At 42.9% G+C, this 18,451-nt stretch overlaps 1 protein-coding gene across 1 annotated transcript in view; it reads left to right on the top strand.

The window, feature by feature from the left end:
- EPHA1 (EPH receptor A1) overlaps positions 1 to 18,451 on the top strand; it is a 64,514-nt gene that overhangs the window by 19,494 nt on the left and 26,569 nt on the right. The window contains exon 3 of the mRNA XM_073312508.2: positions 15,571 to 15,846. Within this exon, the coding sequence (XP_073168609.2) occupies positions 15,571 to 15,846 (276 nt within the window). The remainder of the gene's footprint in view (positions 1 to 15,570; positions 15,847 to 18,451) is intronic.

Here is an 18,451-nt window from a genome sequence, read left to right as displayed (position 1 = left end):
TGGCAAGTCAAGTGTAAAAGTTTAATTGGGCAGGCCAAAAAAGAATCTGAAGAGCAACTAGCCAAAGACTCAAACTAACAGCATAATTTTTTTTAAAGTATATCAGAAGCAAGAAGCCTGCCAATCAATCAGTGGGGCCACTGGATGATCGAGGTGCTAAAGAAACACTCAAGGAAGACAAGGCTGTTGCGAAGAAGCTAGATGAATTCTTTGCATCAGTCTTCAAGGCTGAGAACGTGAGGGAGATTCCCATACTTCAGCCATTCTTTTTAGGTATCAAATCTGAGGAACTGTCCCAGACTGAGGTGTCAATAGAGAAGGTTTTGGAACAAATTGATAAATTAAAGAGTAATAAGTCACCCAGGATCAGATGGTATTCACCCAATAGTTCTGAAGGAACTCAGAAGTTCTGCAATTTCTCATTTAACTGTAATATCTAACCTATCATTTAAATCAGCTTCTGTATCACTTGACTGGAGGATAGCTAATATGAAACCAAATTTTAAAAAGGCTCCAGAGGCAATTCTGGCAATTATACGCCAGTAAGGCTAACTCCAGTACCAGGCAAATTGGTTATAACTATTGTAAAGAACAGAATTATCAGACACATAGATTAACATAATTTGTTGGCGAAGAGTCAACATAGCTTTTGTAAAAGGAAATCATGTCTCACCAATCTATTAGGTTTCTTTGAGGGGATAAACAAACATGTGGACAAGGGTGATCCAGTGGATATAATGTATTTGGACTTTCAGAAAGCCTTTGAAAGGTCCCTCATCAAAGGCTCTTAAGCAAATTAAGCAGTCATGGAATAACATGGAAGGTCCTCTCATGGATCAGTAACTGATTAAAAGACAGAAAACAAAGGGTAAGAATAAATGGTCGATATTCAGAATGGAGAGAGGTAAATAGCGGTTTGTGTACTGGGGCCGGTACTGTTCAACATACTCATAAATGTTCTGAAAAAAGGGATAAACAATGAGATGGCAAAATTTTCAGATGATACAAAATTACTTAGGATAGTTAAGTTTAAAACAGAGTTAAAAAGGGATCTCACAAAATTGGGTGAATGAGCAACAAAATGGCAGATGAAATTCAATGTTGATATATGCAAAATGATGCACATTAGAAAACCTAATCCCGATTATACATACAAAATGATGGGCTGTGAATTAGCTGTTGCCACTCAAGAAAGAGATCTTGGAGTTATTTTGGATAGTTCTCTGAAAACATCTTCTCAATGTGCAGCGGCAGTCAAAAAAGCTACCGGAATGTTAGGATCCATTAAGAAAGGAGTAGAAAATAAGACAGAAAATATCATAATGCCACTATATACATCTATGGTATGCCCATACCTTGAATACTGTGTGCAGTTCTGGTCACCCCATCTTAAAAAAGATATATAAAAGTTGGAAAAGATACAGAGAAGGGCAACAAAAAATGATTAAGGATATGGAACAGCTTCTGTATGAGCAGAGATTACACAACTGGGACTTTTCAGCTGGAAAAGAGATAACTAAGAGGGGATAGGACAGAGGTCTATAAAGTCATGAATGGTGTGGAGAAAGAGAATAAGGAAGTGTTATTTATATTTTCACCTAACACAAGAACCAGGGGTCACCCAATTAAATTAATAGGCAGCTGGTTTAAAATAAGCAAAAGGAAGTAATTCTTCACACAACGCACAGTTAACCTGTGGAACTTGTTGCCAAAGGATGCTGTGAAGGCCAAAACCATAGCAGTGTTCAAAATAGAATTAAATAAGTTCATGTAGGACAGGTCCATCAATGACTATTAGCCAAGATGGTCAGGGATGCAACCTCATGCTCTAGGTATCCCTAGCCTCTGATTGCCAGAAGCTGGAATTGGATGACAGGGGATGGATCACTTGATGACTGCCTGTTTTGTTCATTCTCTCTGAAGCATCTGGCATTGGCCACTGTTGGAAAACAGGATACTGGGCTATATGGACCATAGGTCTGACTCAGTATGGCTGTTTTTATGTTGTTGAAACAAACAGTTCATGAACAATTCAGTTTGAAAGCTATTCCTCCAAAAAATTGGAAATAACATATTCCAAGCAAATCAGGATCAGTTCATAAAATTCTTGAATAAAAATGGCTAGGTTAACAATGAATAGCTTAAGCAGCTTGATTAATAGCTAAAGGACTGGAAGGAGGATGAGGATTTGGTGGTAACTGCTGTTCTCAAATGCAGGATCTCCCATTCCAAACTGGATTCGTGTGAATGTGCTTGTCTTGTGTGTAAGATATATGGTTGGAGTTCGGATGGGGACAGTGTTGGTGTATTGGCCACGCCACACATGTTCACAGGCTCTGCTTGAGATGATTTGAGTTTCCTCTGGCAGTGGTTTTAGGAGTTGCTGAGACTGTTTATTCTGGGTGACGTGATTATCCATCCTGGTGATTGTTCTGGATTAGCTCAAGACCGCTGGCCATCTTGGATGTTACTGATTTGGGGTATATAGCTAGACATATGTGGATAAGAGAGGAGGAGAGGAGTAGAGTTATACTCTTGTCATGGACTAGCTATTACCCTCTCTTTCATGGTCAAGGGCTCACGTCTCTCACTGAAGTGATGGAACCTATTATACAGATCTTACCTCAGAAGCTAATGAAACCAGGTTGCTTTTGGATGACTTTGAGGATGAATTCTGACAGACCACTCTTTTGATGGCCTGGTCGGAGCGTAATTTTGTGTCTTTGGCACAATGACACATAAAAAGACCTCTCACCCTCTTCTGTCCTCTGAGGTAATTTTGATAGGAGAATGGGCTGCCACAAGTGACTCGGGAGCGGTGATGGTTAGAGTACCTTGTGGTGAAACCGTGGCCCAAATTAAGTTGACTTGTGACATAAAGAATGTTTGAAAGCTAACATCTATGCAGGAGCAAAGAAACGATTTGTTGCCTCCACCCAATCTGCAAAGGCGTCATCAGTGGTGGATAACCTGGAGCTTTCAAGTCGTCATCTGTCTGCTTAGCTATAGAGGCAGCAAGCATTTCTCGCTGGGAGGAATTTTCAGTTTACTTTGTGGATACGGTCACTTGGGTTTAGAGAGGAGATTGTCTGTGGGAACAGAACTGTACCTTTTTCAGTTATTGAGTTTTGACCACAATGGGCAAAAAGGTGTGGTTTTTTTTTTCTTCAGTCAAGTTGCTTAATGTGATTGAAAAGCACTCAGTACTTGACAAGGCCTTGTCTAGACTTCAAGGTGTGATGTTAGCATGTGCTAGCTAACTTGCTAACTAACACATTTAAAAATATCTAGTGTAGACATTGTTTCCTTTAACACATGCAAAACTCATGTTTAAAGCTTAGTGGGCAAGCTAAGCTTTAACTTACATGGGCAGTGTCTTCTCTACAATAATGACAGGTTTCAGAGTAGCAGCCGTGTTAGTCTGTATCCGCAAAAAGAAAAGGAGTACTTGTGGCACCAAGGTGCCAAGGTGCCACAAGTACTCCTTCTCTACAATAGACTTCTAAAGGGTGTATGTGGTAGCTAGCATGCTGTCAAACCTTAAATCCTAGTCTGGGCGAGGTCTAAGTCACAGGCTAAAATGTATGAAAGTGTGTTAGTCTGCATCTTAATGACTGTTAAGAACCCATTTTAAGCAAACATGATTGAAAAACAGAACTTTCTGGGCTTGTCGAGATGGGGCCTATAGCTCATAACTATTTCAAAGTTAATTGTCTTTTATCAAGGAGTTTAGAAATATTTTGTCGGATCTATGAGTCTCTGAGCTAGTGAATCCAGTAAAGCATTGTGAAGTCTGTTGTGATATTCTCACAATGCTAACTAAAGACAGATCCCTTGAATTCATCAGGACTCTTTAAATCAACTCCTTTATTATTTGTCTTGACTTTTCTCCTAGCACACTAAACTGTACAGATTAGCATGGGATACTTGAACTGATATACTTCAAGATATCTGTTATGAATTCATCTGGAATCCTAAAAGTAAGCAAACTGATTTACAACACATTTATTATCCTGCTACTTGGTGTGTTGTAGAATAACACAATTTTAAAAGCTACAGTAATTTTTTTCTTTAAAAGAAATAGATTAACATCAATTTTGGATCAAGGGTGATGAGAAGTCTCATGTGTTTTATTATTCATTCACATTCTGCTTCCTGTAGACAAGTTATATACCTGCTGATTAGCTGCATTTTCAGTCTGCTTTTCAGCCCAAGCACACAGGGGACTTCCAGTTCTTCTTGTTCGGCTATTTTAAACAGAGTGGTATCTGAGCCTATTGATATGCCAATGTAATTTTGCCATATGGGCTTCTTTTGTGTTCATGACATTTTCAACTTCAGCATTGAACAATCACTAATTTTTTTATATATGTTTGCTATGATTACATTGCAACTCAACTCCAGTGTCTACCATAAAATGCCACACTTATAGATATTTTTTTTGGTAAATGTATTAAGATGCTCAACTGTGCTTGCATCATCCAGGTCAATGTTCATGAATATATTTGGCTACTGTATTTATTTGCAGTCTGTTGTGAGTGACACTTGCACAATACTTGCTTTTATTGCATGCTTGACACTATATTCCTTATTCTAGATATCTGTGTGTGGTATTGCAATTGCTTCCACATTTACTGCACACTCTGCTGTTTATCCTTGTGTTCTATCTTTATACCTCTGTATACATCTTTAATAAAATGCACTTCAGTTGTTTTGCTACTTATTAATGCTTCCATTTGGGAAGCACAACTTCTCACTAGCCCTGCAACTACCCTATTATTTTTCGCAGTCAGTTTTTCACAAAAACTTTATTTTGACCTGGTCATCAGTTATTTCACAAATAATTTGGTCTCTAGTCCTTCTCTTAATTTTCAAATTTGCATGACTTAGCATTATTACATAGGCTCTGCTCTCACCTATCAGCTAGTTTCTTGTGGTTTAAAATATATTTTCTCCAACTGACATTCTTGCATGGATCACAGTATCTTGCTGATTTCTCAATGGCTCTGTTGGGTGGTTTGCAGTACCCTTGTGCTCCCACTGGAGAGTATGGCAGGCCTCGGGCCTTCAGTGGCTCGGGGTCTGCCCCATGTAGTGGTGTGGAGGATTTAGCGCCTCTGGTTTCTCTGCAGTGCTACTTACTTCCGTGAAAGCTTTGAAGTGCTGCCACCGGCTTCAGTTTCCTGACCGTTTACCTTTCAGGATGAAGGAGGTTTCATTTAGTCCAATTTTGCTAACTTTGCAAACACCTTGGGAATGGAGGTTGTTCATAACTCTGAACAAAACGTTATGGTTGTTCTTTCAAAAATTTACAACTGAACCTTGACTTAATTCAGCTTTGAAACTTTACTGTGCAGAAGAAAAATGCTGCTTTTAACCATCTTAATATAAGTGAAACAAGCACAGAAACAGTTTCCTTACTTTGTCAAAGCTTTTTTTAAACTTTCCCTTTATTTTTTTAGTAGTTTATGTTTAACACAGTACTGTACTGTATTTGCCTTTTTTTTTCTTTTTTTTGGGGTGGGGGGTCTCTACTGCTGCCTGATCGCGTACTTCCAGTTCATAGAATCATAGATAGTATGATAATCATAATTCCAAATTAGGTGTGTGGTTGACCGATCAGGTTTTAACTCTGGTGCTTGTAACTCTGAAGTTCTACTGTAGTTTCATTTTGACACTTGGTAATAAGGGTGTGCACCTCATCCCAGTCACCTGAACCTGGTCAGAGTCACAAAACGGTGAGCAAGTCAGTACCGCTAACTCCAGCCATTACTGTTGTGAAAAGTTATGGCTTGGTGCAGGAATTACTGTGTGAGGTCGTTTGGCCTGTGTTACACAGGAGGTCAGACTCAATTATCACAATGGTCCCTCCTGGCCTTGGAATCTGTGAATAGGATAACTTCAGCAGTAGACAGAGTTGTCAGATTTTCTTTGCCGCTGTTCATAGAATCATAGAATATTAGGGTTGGAAGAGACCTCAGGAGGTCATCTAGTCCAATCCCCTGCTCAAAGCAGGACCAACACCAACTAAATCATCCCAGCCAGGGCTTTGTCAAGCTGGGCCTTAAAAACCTCTAAGGAAGGAGATTCCACTACCTCCCTAGGTAACCCATTCCAGTGCTTCACCACCCTCCTAGTGAAATAGTGTTTCCTAATATCCAACTTATACCTCCCCTACTGCTACTTGAAACCATTGCTTCTAGTTCTGTTATCTTCCACCACTGAGAACAGCCTAGCTCCATCCTCTTTGGAACCCCCCTTCAGGTAGTTGAAGGCTGCTATCAAATTCCCCCTCACTCTTCTCTTCTGCAGACTAAATAAGCCCAGTTTGCTCAGCCTCTCCTCATAAATCATGTGCCCCAGCCCCCTAATCATTTTCGTTGCCCTCTGCTGAACTCTCTCCAATTTGCCCACATCCCTTCTGTAGTGGGGGGACCAATACTGGACGCAATACTCCAGGTGTGGCCTCACCAGTGCCAAATAGAGGGGAATAATCACTTCCCTCAATCTGCTGGCTATGTTCCTACTAATATAGCCCAACATGCCGTTGGCTTTCTTGGCAACAAAGGCACACTGCTGACTCATATACAGCTTCTCATCCACTGTAATTCCCAGATCCTTTTGTGCAGAACTGCTGCTTAGCCAGTCGGTCCCCAGCCTGAGGCGGTACATGGGATTCTTCCTTCCTAAGTGCAGGACTCTGCATTTGTCCTTGTTGAACCGCATCAGATTTCCTTTGGCCCAATCCTTCAATTTGTCTAGGTCACTCTGGACCCTATCCCTACCCTCCAGCATATCTACCTCTCCCCCCAGCTTAGTGTCATCTGCGAACTTGCTGAGGGTGCAATTCATCCCATCATCCAGAGCATTAATAAAGATGTTGAACAAAACCAGACCCAGGACCGACCCTTGGGGCACTCCGCTTGATACCGGCTGCCAACTAGACATCAAGCCGTTGATCACTACCCATTGAGCCTGACAATCTAGCCAGCTCTCTATCCACCTAATAGACCATTCATCCAATCAACTTGCTGGCAAGAATTCTGTGGGAGACTGTATGAAAAGCTTTGCTAAAGTCAATATGTATCACATCCACTTCTTTCCCCATATCCCCAAGCCAGTTATCTCATCATAGAAGGCAGTCAGGTTGGTCAGGCATTACTTGGCCTTGGTGAATCCATGCTGACTGTTCCTGATCACCTTCCTCTCCTCCAAGTGCTTCCAAATGGATTCCTTGAGGACCTGCTCCATGATTTTGCTGGGGATTGAAGTGAGGCTATAGTTCCCTGTGTTCTCTTTCTTCCCTGTTAGTCTGGTGTTCAATCCCAGGCATTGCAGAGGCACTGCATTGGTCAATGATTTTCTTGTAGTGATAGGTGAAGATCACTGATCCATGACCTGTCAGCAGTCTTTGATACCACTGACTACCAAGTATTGTTTACATGCCTGCTGACCTTGGCAAGGATAGACAGTGTTCCTGTAAAATCCTTCCCTTTCTGAGAGGTCCCAAAGGGTAGCGTTAGCTGATTGCTCGTCTGCCTTGAGGGCATTCACAAGCAGGATATCAGAGGGCTGTATAATCACTCCTGCTGAACACCTCGACACTGTCATTAGGGGAGATAGGGAAGCATTGTGGGCTGTGCTGCCTTCCCTGTGCAGCTAAATACCAGCTCTGGGTCTTGCATCATACCTAGACAGTGCAATTAATCAGCTTTCTCAGTATCTTCCTGAAATAAGGGCTTGCAGAGACCTAGCCAGTTGAAGCTCATTCCAGATAAGACTGAGATAGATTGATAGATTGCAGGGGAAATAACCTGTGGAAATTCTATACCTAATATTTGTCTGTCCCCCAGCTGATGAGTCTGTCTCCATATGGCTCTGAGTGGAAGGACTGACTCAAGGGGTGTGTAGGTGGGGGGTTCGCTAAGAAGTCCTGGGTGGGGTTGCTTTCTGTGATTCCACCTGCTGTTAATGTATGGGGCTTGTCACGTTTGTAGCTCCTTCATCTGGACTAAGTTTGCAAGGAAGTTAGAAAACCTGGGATAAAACACTGGCAGGGTTTTGTTTGATTTGCAAAATCAACAGCGACTGGCTGTGGAAATAGAAACACTTCTTATGGATTCATAGATATCAAGGTCAGAAGAGACTATTATGCACAGTGCAGGCCACAGACTCTCACCCACCCACTCCTGCGATAAACCTCTCACCTATGTCTGAGCTATTGAAGTCCTCAAATCATGATTTAAAGACTTCAAGGAGCAGAGAATCCTCCAGCAAGTGACCCATGCCCCATGCTACAGAGGAAGGTGAAAAACCTCCAGGGCAGATTGGAAGAGGCCCTGGAGGAAAATTCCTTCCAACCCCAAATATGGCGATCAGCTGAACCCTGAGCATATGGGCAAGATTCACCAGCCAGATACCCAGGAAAGAATTCTCTGTAGTAACTCAGATCCCACCCCATCTAACATCCCATCACAGGACATTGGGCCTATTTACCATGAATATTTAAAGATTAATTAATTGCCAAAATCATGTTATCCCATCATACCATCTCCTCCTTCTGCCTTCTCACTCTTCCACTCCTGCTGCTCCTCATCCGTACCAGGTGGGAAATGCCATGTTCTTCCTCATAATAAATATTCAGCTCAGTGAAAAATGAACTGCTTTTGCTGTGGGCTGGGGAGACAAGAGGGGAGAAATCACCTGCACATCTCCCAGTGTGATATATGCCATCATGTGCCAACAATGCCCCTCTGCCATGTACATTGGCCAAACCAGACAGTCTCTGCACAAAAGAATAAATGGACATCAAGAATTATAACATTCGAAAAATAATTGGAGAACACTTCAACCTCCCTGGACACTCAATTACAGACCTAAAAGTGGCAATTCTTCAACAAAAAAACTTCAAAAACAGACTCCAACGAGAAGCTGCAGAACTGGAATTAATTTGCAAACTGGACACCATCAAATTAGGCCTGAATAAAGACTGGGTGTGGATGGGTCATTACACAAACTAAAAACTATTTCCCCCTGCTAATTTTTCCCCCGACTGTTACTCACACCTTCTTGTCAACTGTTTAAAATGGGCCATCCTGATTACCACTATAAAAGTGATTTTTCCTCCTGCTGATAATAGCCCACTTTAATTGATTTATCTCGTTAGAGTTGGTAAGGCAACCACCATCTTTTCATGTTCTCTGTGTATATGTGTATGTGTATATATATATATATATATATCTTCCTACTGTATTTTCCACTCCATACATCTGATGAAGTGGATTTTCCACAAAAGCTTATGCCCAAATAAATTTTATTCTCTAAAGTACCACAAGTACTCCTCATTCTTTTTTCTCTACACTAAGGTACTCACTGTAGGGATGAGGGGAGGGTTGACAGAAGCATGACTTGGGAGTGGATGTGATATATATACTGACTTTAGCAAAGCTCTTGGTATAGTCTCCCACAGTATTCTTGCCAGCAAGTTGAAGAAGTAAGGATTGGATGAATGGACTATTAAGTGGATAGAGAGCTGGCTAGATTGTCAGGCTCAATGGGTAGTGATCAATGGCTTGATGTCTAGTTGGCAGCCGGTATCAAGCAGAATGCCCCAGGGGTCGGTCCTGGGTCTGGTTTTGTTCAACAGCTTTATTAATGATCTGGATGATGGGATGAATTGCACCCTCAGCAAGTTCGCAGATGACACTAAGCTGGGGGGAGAGGTAGATATGCTGGAGGGTAGGGATAGGGTCCAGAGTGACCTAGACAAATTGAAGGATTGGACCAAAAGAAATCTGATTCCTAATTCCACATCCTTCTTGATCTGCCTCCACTGTGAACATACCAATTCTAAAAAAGAAAAGGAGTACTTGTGGCACCTTAGAGACTAACCAATTTATTAGAGCATAAGCTTTCGTGAGCTACAGCTCTGTAGCTCACGAAAGCTTATGCTCTAATAAATTGGTTAGTCTCTAAGGTGCCACAAGTACTCCTTTTCTTTTTGCGAATACAGACTAACACGGCTGTTACTCTGATACCAATTCTAGAATGTCTTTAAACCTGAATATATCCAGTGCTAGTCCTGGTCTACAGTAGGGGCGGGGATCGATCTAAGTTACGCAACTTCAGCTACGTGAATAACGTAGCTGAAGTCGACGTACTTAGATCTATTTACCGTGGTGTCTTCACTGTGGTAAGTCAACTGCTGACGCTCCCCCATCAACTCCGCCTGCGCCTCTTGCTCCGGTGGAGTATGGGAGTCGATGGGAGAGCACTTGGCGGTCAATTTATCACGTCTAGACTAGACACGATAAATTGACCCCCCGCTGACTCGATTGCTGCCCGTCGATCCAGTGAGTAATGTAGACAAGCCCTAAGTCAGTGAAAACAAAGGGCTGAAATCTTTACAAGTCTTGCTTTCCGGCTCCATATTGCTCTCTGATCAGAATGTTCAGTATGCCTGTGTAGAGCAGCATTATGCAGTTTGTAGATACTAAGACCAGAATGGACCTCTGTGATCTTCTAGTTTGACCTCCTGTATAACACAGACCATAGGACTTCCCTGAATTAATTCCTCTCTGAACTAGGCTAGAGCCATATTTTTTTAGAAAAACATCCAATCTCGATTTTAAAATCGCCAGTTATCAGAGTTAAATCATCAAATGTGTCTAATGCTCTCCCAATGATTCGCAATGGCCAGAGTTCAGATCCAAGACCAGTCTTCTCCAAAGGCTGCCTTTACTGATTTGCTGCTCCGCTCACAACTAATAATCCCCTGAACAAATTTACCTCCCAGCCATTCTCCTGACATAAAATCACACTTGCACAGGGAAGCCCAAACCTCTTGTATTTTCTCTAAATTAGATTGCTTTGCTGCTCCCAGCTGTCTATGGGCACTAATGGTACTTTTGCTAAGTTATGCGACCCCCGAGCATGCTCAGATAAATTGGTTAGTCTTTAAGGTGCCACAAGTACTCCTTTTCTTTTTGCTAAGATAGCTATCTTAAGAGATATTCATTCACTTAGCACTCTGATGGTAACATTAAACCTGGTTTTATCCTGGATATGTCCTTTAGCTGACCAAATGCCTTTGGGCACAACAGTGACAAGAACTTGGCTCTCTTTCTGCATTATTCTTAAGGTATTTAGCCAAGGCTTGCTTATTAGGAGTCTAAAATTAGATGCCTAAGTAAGAGGGCTAATTTTTCAAAAGTATGGAGTACCCAATCACTCCTTTTGATCCCAGGTGGAGTGGGTAAGGTGTTTAGCCCTCTTTGAAAACCAGGTCCCTAATGGGATCCTGTCTTGAAAATCTTGGCCCTGCTTCTAAAAACTCTTAGATGCTTCTCATGAGCTCTAATGCTTTCTGTAGGATCACAAAAGCACAATCCAGACTCACTGCTAAAATGGTCCTTTCTCTGTTTTTCCCTCTCTTCCTAAGCAACACCAATTCTTTTCCTCATTGCCAACCTGTGGTGACTGGAGCAATGGTAAAGAGTGTGGAGATGAAATGGAAAGGTAACGACTGTTTTAGAGGAGATTAATTCAATACCACCAGCAGGCAAGCTGGAAGGGCAGGTAGTTTAGAGTGATTGAGCCAAATTTCACCCACACAACTCTGCAAGGACATTGAATTAATAAGCATTGCATCAGAGGCATAAACTCTGATTGGCTGCTGATGTTCCAAGGACATTACACTGCTGCCTAGCAACTGGTGAGCTGATTAACCCTTTAATCAATGTTGCATACTTCACAGTTCGCTGAATTTAAAAGTTGAACTGTTTAATGGGAAAAATTGCGTTAATAGGTGATGGCTTCATTCTGCTTTGCTTTATCCATCTGGTCTAACTTGTGTAGGGTTTGTTGCCAGTTTCATTGTTATTTGTTTGCAGGTGGGGAGGACTCGGTGGTTTTGTCCAGAACTTAGGGTAAAATTTTCAAAAGCGCCTAAGGGCCTAAGTCATGTTGGAAACTGTTCCCTTTTGTGTACACCGTCATTTGGGTTACAATGGAAAGCTTTGGAATTTCCCAAGCACATTTGTCACTGAAGCCCCCCCAGCATCTTCCACAGGACTGCTATCCAGTCCATGCAAGTCTTTACACAGATCTCATTTATTTTCTAACCTTTCCCTATCTTTTCGAACCTTTTCAGCCTCTGCTGCCCTTCCCTTCCCTCAAACATGTATGCAAAATCACTAAGCCACCTGATGGTACTCATCTGAAATGCTGTACTTAAATATCTTGCCTGTGGCAAACAGTGCAGCACAGCTGCTGGGCCTCATATTCAGAGATTCCAAGGCTAGTAGAGACCATTGTGATCATCTGCTCTGACCTGCTGTAGCAGCATACTCATGTATTTCCCAACAGACATGCAGGCATACAGCCATACTGTATACAGAAAACCTTCCAAAAGCCCGTCTCAGTGTAATGAACTTGAAAAATACATCACAGCGTTCCCATGTCTCCCATCCACCCACGCACCCACCCATCCTCTATCTAATCATGTCTCCTGAGTTAAGTTCAAATCTATACCATTCTCGCTGTGTTTGCCTCAAATGGTATATGACATTATAGTTATTGCCTCTCCCTTGGCTTTGCTGTTTCTCTTTTATTCCTTGTCTTTTCTCTCCTTCAAAATATTCCAGCCTCAGTTTCCTTTATCTCTTTCAGTGTCAGGTTTGCTGTTAATTAACCTTTATGGTCTTCCTCTTCCCCCACCCTCACTACCTTGATCCCTCAACCTACTTTCAATCCATTGTTAGTCTCTGTACTGCTCACACACACCCCTGTGGTACCCATGATTGCTCATGGGCCGCTGTGGCAGGGCACATGACTAGTTTATGCCAGTGAGAAACAGTCACTATGACAAACTCTCAGCCCTAGTGATTAGTTGATTCCTGGTAAATTCCCATACAAAACAGTAGCAGCTTGCTGAACATTTCACAGACAAGGGACATAAACAGGACTACAGGCAAGTCTACACTTAAAACTCTGCATTGATGCAGCTGCCCTGCTGTAGTGCTTTAATGAAGCTGCTGTAAGTTGATGGGAGAGTTTCTCCCGCCGGCATAGCTACCTCCTCTCAGGGAGGTGGATTAACTGTGTTGATGGGAGAAGCTCTTCTGCCAACATAGCACTATCTGCACTGGAGGTTAGGTGGGTATTAGTGCGTTGCTCAGGGGTGTGGATTTTTCACACACCTGAGCAATGTAGTTATACCGATATAGATCCGTAGCGTAGACCAGACCAAAGGAAGAAGCTACCCATCGCTACTGCAGACTATCAAAATAAATAATGTATGATTTCCTGTGAAAAGGTGGCTTTCAAATAGGCAACCTGGTGCTGAATCTGAGCTTACTTCCACCAATGTAAGTCAGGAATGAGTCCCCTGAAATCAATGGAGTTACATCAGTGGAAATGCTAGCCAAATCAGGCCCCTAGGTATAATGAGGCTGTGCAGGTTTCACCAGCAGCAGAATCTTTGTATTTCAGATAAGAGTTTGCTGCAGGTAATATGTATCTGTTACCAAAGTATAACTTCCTCCTGAAGAAATAATGGTTGGCCAACCCTTCCTGTGCTGCCTGCTGTATGAAAACTCTCCCCAAACCATCTCTCTGTTAGGGGGTCTCTTGTCTCTGCCTCTGTTTCCGGATGTTCATCAGGTAGATGCCATTGCAGCCAGGGGCGGCTCTACCAATTTTGCCGCCCCAAGCAGTCGCCGCCGAATTGCTGCCGCTGCAAAAGCAGCGGAGCTGCCACCGCAAGCCACCATAGCGGGAAGAGCAGTGGAGCTGCCACCAAATTGCTGCTGCGGGACACGGACTGCCGCCCCATTCTCAATGGGGGGAGGGAGAGCTCAGCGGTTTGAGCATTGGCCTGCTAAAGCCAGGGTTGGGAGTTCAATCCTTGAGGGGCCATGAAGGGATCTGGGGCAAAAATTGGGGATTGGTCCTGCTTTGAGCAGGGGGTTGGACGAGATGACCTCCTGAGGGCCCTTCCAACCCTGATATTCTATGAAATGCTGCCCCAAGCATCTGCTTGGAAAGCTGGTGCCTGGAGCCAGCCCTGATGGTAGCACCATGCTGGCTGAAAGGGGTAAACATTACTCGTTTATGTAAGCAGGCTGCCAGTTTCCTTAAAAGAATTAAAACATATTTATGAAAAACAATAAGCAAGAGGAGAGTGTTTCTACAAGACACAACTAAACACATTAGTCTAGATTGTCACTGGTAGATTTACACAATTAATAAACCATCCAATAAATCTTTTGCTTTCTTTTGCAGCATGGAAAACGCTTATTTACTTTAAAATTCCCCATGAGCCAGCTGCCAGCCCAGATGCTAACTGAATGGTGTGGCAGCTGTGTGTTTCCATGTCATTTTAGACTAGGATTAAGAAAGAAAGCCCTGTGATTGACCCTCCCACAATGAGATTCTGTGACAGACCCATCTCCTTACTCACTCTACTCTCCAAGCTGGTATTGCCTTTGTAGAGGGGGATACGCTAGCGTCTGATACCCCTTCTGGTGACACAATTTTCAGGGGCAGATGGGAGGCCCTAGCCATACTCACTACATACCCATAGGTCTCAGTTGGGTTTGTACTTGGCACAGCTCAGCCACTACCCATGCTGCCAAGGCTACATTGCTATTTATACTCATGCTAACTTGATGAGAGCTAGCATGAACATGTGTACATAAGTAGGGGAATCACAGCCCTATCTTGTGTAGACATAGCCTTGGAAAAACACCCAATCTTGATTTTAAAATTGCCAGTGATGGAGAATAAGCCACAGATGTATTCCAAATTATTCCAAAGGTAATTACCTTCATTGCTAAAATTTTGTATCTTATTGCCTGTCTGAATTTGTCAAGCTTCAACTTCCAGCCATTGCATCATGTTATACCTTTCTGTGATAGATTGAAGAGCCCATTATCAAATATTTGTTCCCCATCTGTAGGTACTTTTAGACTGCGATCATCACTCATTAACCTTCTCTTTGTTTAGCTAACTAGACTCAAGGAGCTCAATCTACCACTAGAAGGCATATTGTTTAATCCTTTAATCATTCTCATGGCTCTTCTCTAAACCCTCTCCAATTTATCCACATCCTTCTTGAACTGTGGACACCAGAACTGGACACAGCATTCCAGCAGTGGTTGCACCAGTGCCAAATACAGGGGTAATATAACCTCCCTACTCCTACTTGAGATTTCCCTGCTTATACATCCAAGGATCACATTAGCCCTTCTGGCCACAGCATTGCATCAGGAGCTCATGTTCAGGAGAAGTGGTGAGTCATTGTCAGCTAGACCTGAGTCATACCCGAATTGCAGATCATATTTATTGCTCCGTGCTCACAGTGTTAAGGCAGGTTCAGCCCTCTGAACCAGAAGCAGATTTTGTTCATTATTCAAGGCCTTGAGGTTAGTCAGAATCTGAGTCCGAAGTTTGCAGGGGCTTGGATCTTGTGGGCCTGGTTTTATTGCATATTTAAGTGCCACATGTCTCTCCTCTGGATAACATCAGCTTGTTTGCATGTGTTGTGTTTTCTTTTCCCCCTGGGAGTAGTGGAGCGAGGTGCAGCAGATGATAAACAGTACCCCCATCTATATGTACCAGGACTGCAGCGTGCTCTCATTGGGCGACACTGATCACTGGCTCCGCACCAACTGGATATACCGGGGTGAGGCAGCCTCCCGCATCTATGTGGAACTAAAGTTCACCGTGCGTGACTGCAAGAGCTTCAGGGGTGAGGTGGTGACCTGCAAAGAGACCTTCAATCTCTACTATATGGAGTCAGAGCAGGATGTCGGCATCCAGTTCCGTCGCCCCCTGTTCACCAAGGTCAGTAGCAATGGGGGTTGGGGATCCTTTTGACCCCCCAACCTAAACAAGATGAGGCTGGCCAGATGGGAGACCTCCATGGAAATCAAGGGTCCCATAGGGAACAGAATGGGTGATGCCATAGGAAATGCTCTCTCTCTGCTGCCCCAGCATGATGGTCAGGGCCCTCTTTGCTGCAGGAGGTGCCAATTGTCAAATGAGCTGTAGAACAGAGGGACTGAGAACATTTAATGTTGATGGTAATGCTTTGCATTTACATATCCAAGGACCATGAAGGGTTCTAACAAACATCATCATTCCTATGTTACAAATAGGGAAACTGGGACCAAGAGAGATCAAGTGACTTGCCCAAGGTAATAAAGTAAGTCAGGACAGATAAAGAAATAGGACATAGGTCTCCCGACACCTAATCCCCTGCTCTGATCACTGGTCAGAAAAGAGTGCGTGGCATTTTCTTTGAGGGTAGAGGTAATGGTCTCATTGGTTGTACCAAATTCTTATTTGCATCACCATGCTCTGCCGCCCTATGTTTCTCCTGCAGTTTCATTTGGATATGGTACTTATTGTCCCTTCTTCCCCAGAAGCAGCTGAATTCCAGTGAAGAGAATCTCAGCTTTCCTGTAAACAGTCTCCCATAATCAGGGCCCAGTATGTTTTGTGGCAAGCCATAGACCTACATTCTTTGGCAGTCCTCCCCTCTTCATTTTCTGCAACACATCATGATAAAATTCTTCTTGAAATTTCTACAGCAACTTCTAGTAAACTCAAGCCCAGAGAGTTGCACTGAATTAAATAGGAAAATGAAAAATACAAGTATCTTGTAACTTCATTTGGGTTATTTATTTTGACATTAAATTCATGTTTTTCTATTCATTCCCGCTGCCCCCACATTTTCACTATGTTCTAGTGAAATTCTGGAGATTTAGGCAGTTGGGTAGGGGACAGGTGGGGATTTTGACAGGTAGGAGGAAGTTGGGGCTTCCAGTATTAAAAAGGAGGAGATCATCATCACCCAGATCTTATTCATAGATTCCAAGGCCAGAAGGGACCATTGTGGCCTCCTGTATAACACAGGTCTCAGAACTTCCACAAAATAATTTGTAGAGCAAACCTTTTAGAAAAAACATCCAGTCTTGATTTTAAAATTGTCAGTGATTGACCAAGACACTTGGTAAATTGTTCCAGTGATTAATTACCCTCACTTCAATTTACATTAATTTACATCATATTTCCAGTCTGAATTTGTCAAGTTTCAGCTTCCAGTCATTGGATCATATTATCTCTTTCTCTGCTAGATTGAAGAGCCCATTATCGAATATGTATTCGCCATGTGGATACTAATAGACTGCAATCAAGTCACCCCTTAACCTTTGTTAAATAGATAGACTCAAAGAGCTCAATCACTGTAAAACAGGTTTTCTAATCATTTAATCTTTCTTGTGGCTCTTCTCTGAATCCTCCCCAATTTACCAACAGCCTTCTTGAATTGTGGGCACAGAACTGTACACACTATTCCAGCCATGGTCACAGCAATGTTAAATACAGAGGTAACATAACCTCTCTGCTCCTGCTCGAGATTCCCCTCTTTAGGCATTCCAGGATCACATTAGCTCTTTTAACCACAGCATCACACTGGGAGCTCATATTCAGCTGATTATCCACCACAAGCCCCAAATTTTTTTCAGAGTCACTGTTTCCCAAAGCAGAGTCCCACATCCTGTAGTTATGGCCTATGTTTTTTGATATCTACCATGTTGCATCAGTAGATCTCAAAACACTTTAAAAAGGAGGACAGGATCAAATCCCCATTTTACAGATGGGGAAACTGAGGCACAGAGAGGTGAAGAGGGTTGCTGAAGGTCACCCAGCAGGCAAGTGGCAGAGCTGGGAATAGAATCCAGGTCTCTTGAGTCCCAGTCTGGTTTTGTATCCACTAGGCAACACTGCCTTCATCACCTCTTTTCCTCCCCCTTGGGGCAGGGGCAGAAGTGACTAGACATGTTTTTTTGTGGAATTTTAACACCTACTTCTTTGCATCCAGCTTTACGGCAACAGCTGTCCCAATTCCCCACTCCTCACGTCTGTTGTTGCTGCATCCAAAGATGGCAGTTGAGCCCACTTGAAGTTTCTTGTGAGCTGATTACCAGTTGACTGCAGAGATGTTTCAGGCTGGGGTTTTCAGAGGAGTCTAAGGCCTTGTCTACACTAAAGGGAAAAGTCGATCTAAGGTACGCAATTTGAGTTACATGAATAGCGTAACTCAAATTGACATAGCTTAGATCTACTTACCGCGGGGTCCACACTAAGCGACGGGGACAGGAGATGCTCTCCCATCGACTTCCCTTACTCTTCTCGATCAGGTGGAGTACAGGAGTCGACGGGAGAGCAATCGGCGGTTGATGCATCGATCGCCACAGCATCAATCCTCCAGTAAGTGTAAACAAGACCTAAGGGAGTTAGGTGCCCAACTCCCACGGACTTCAGATTTGCCTCAAAAGCCTAAATGCAGAAGCAATGCCCATCTAGCCAGGGTCTGGAAACACACCCACTGTCCCCTATGGATTATATCAACAGATGGGAAATATCGAAGGCACATGCAGGACTG

The sequence above is a fragment of the Lepidochelys kempii genome, chromosome 1, assembly GCF_965140285.1.
Source record: "Lepidochelys kempii isolate rLepKem1 chromosome 1, rLepKem1.hap1, whole genome shotgun sequence".
Lineage (NCBI taxonomy): Eukaryota > Metazoa > Chordata > Testudines > Cheloniidae > Lepidochelys > Lepidochelys kempii.
The sequence above is the reverse complement of the archived record's forward strand: the minus strand, read 5'-3'. Positions and strand labels throughout refer to the sequence as shown.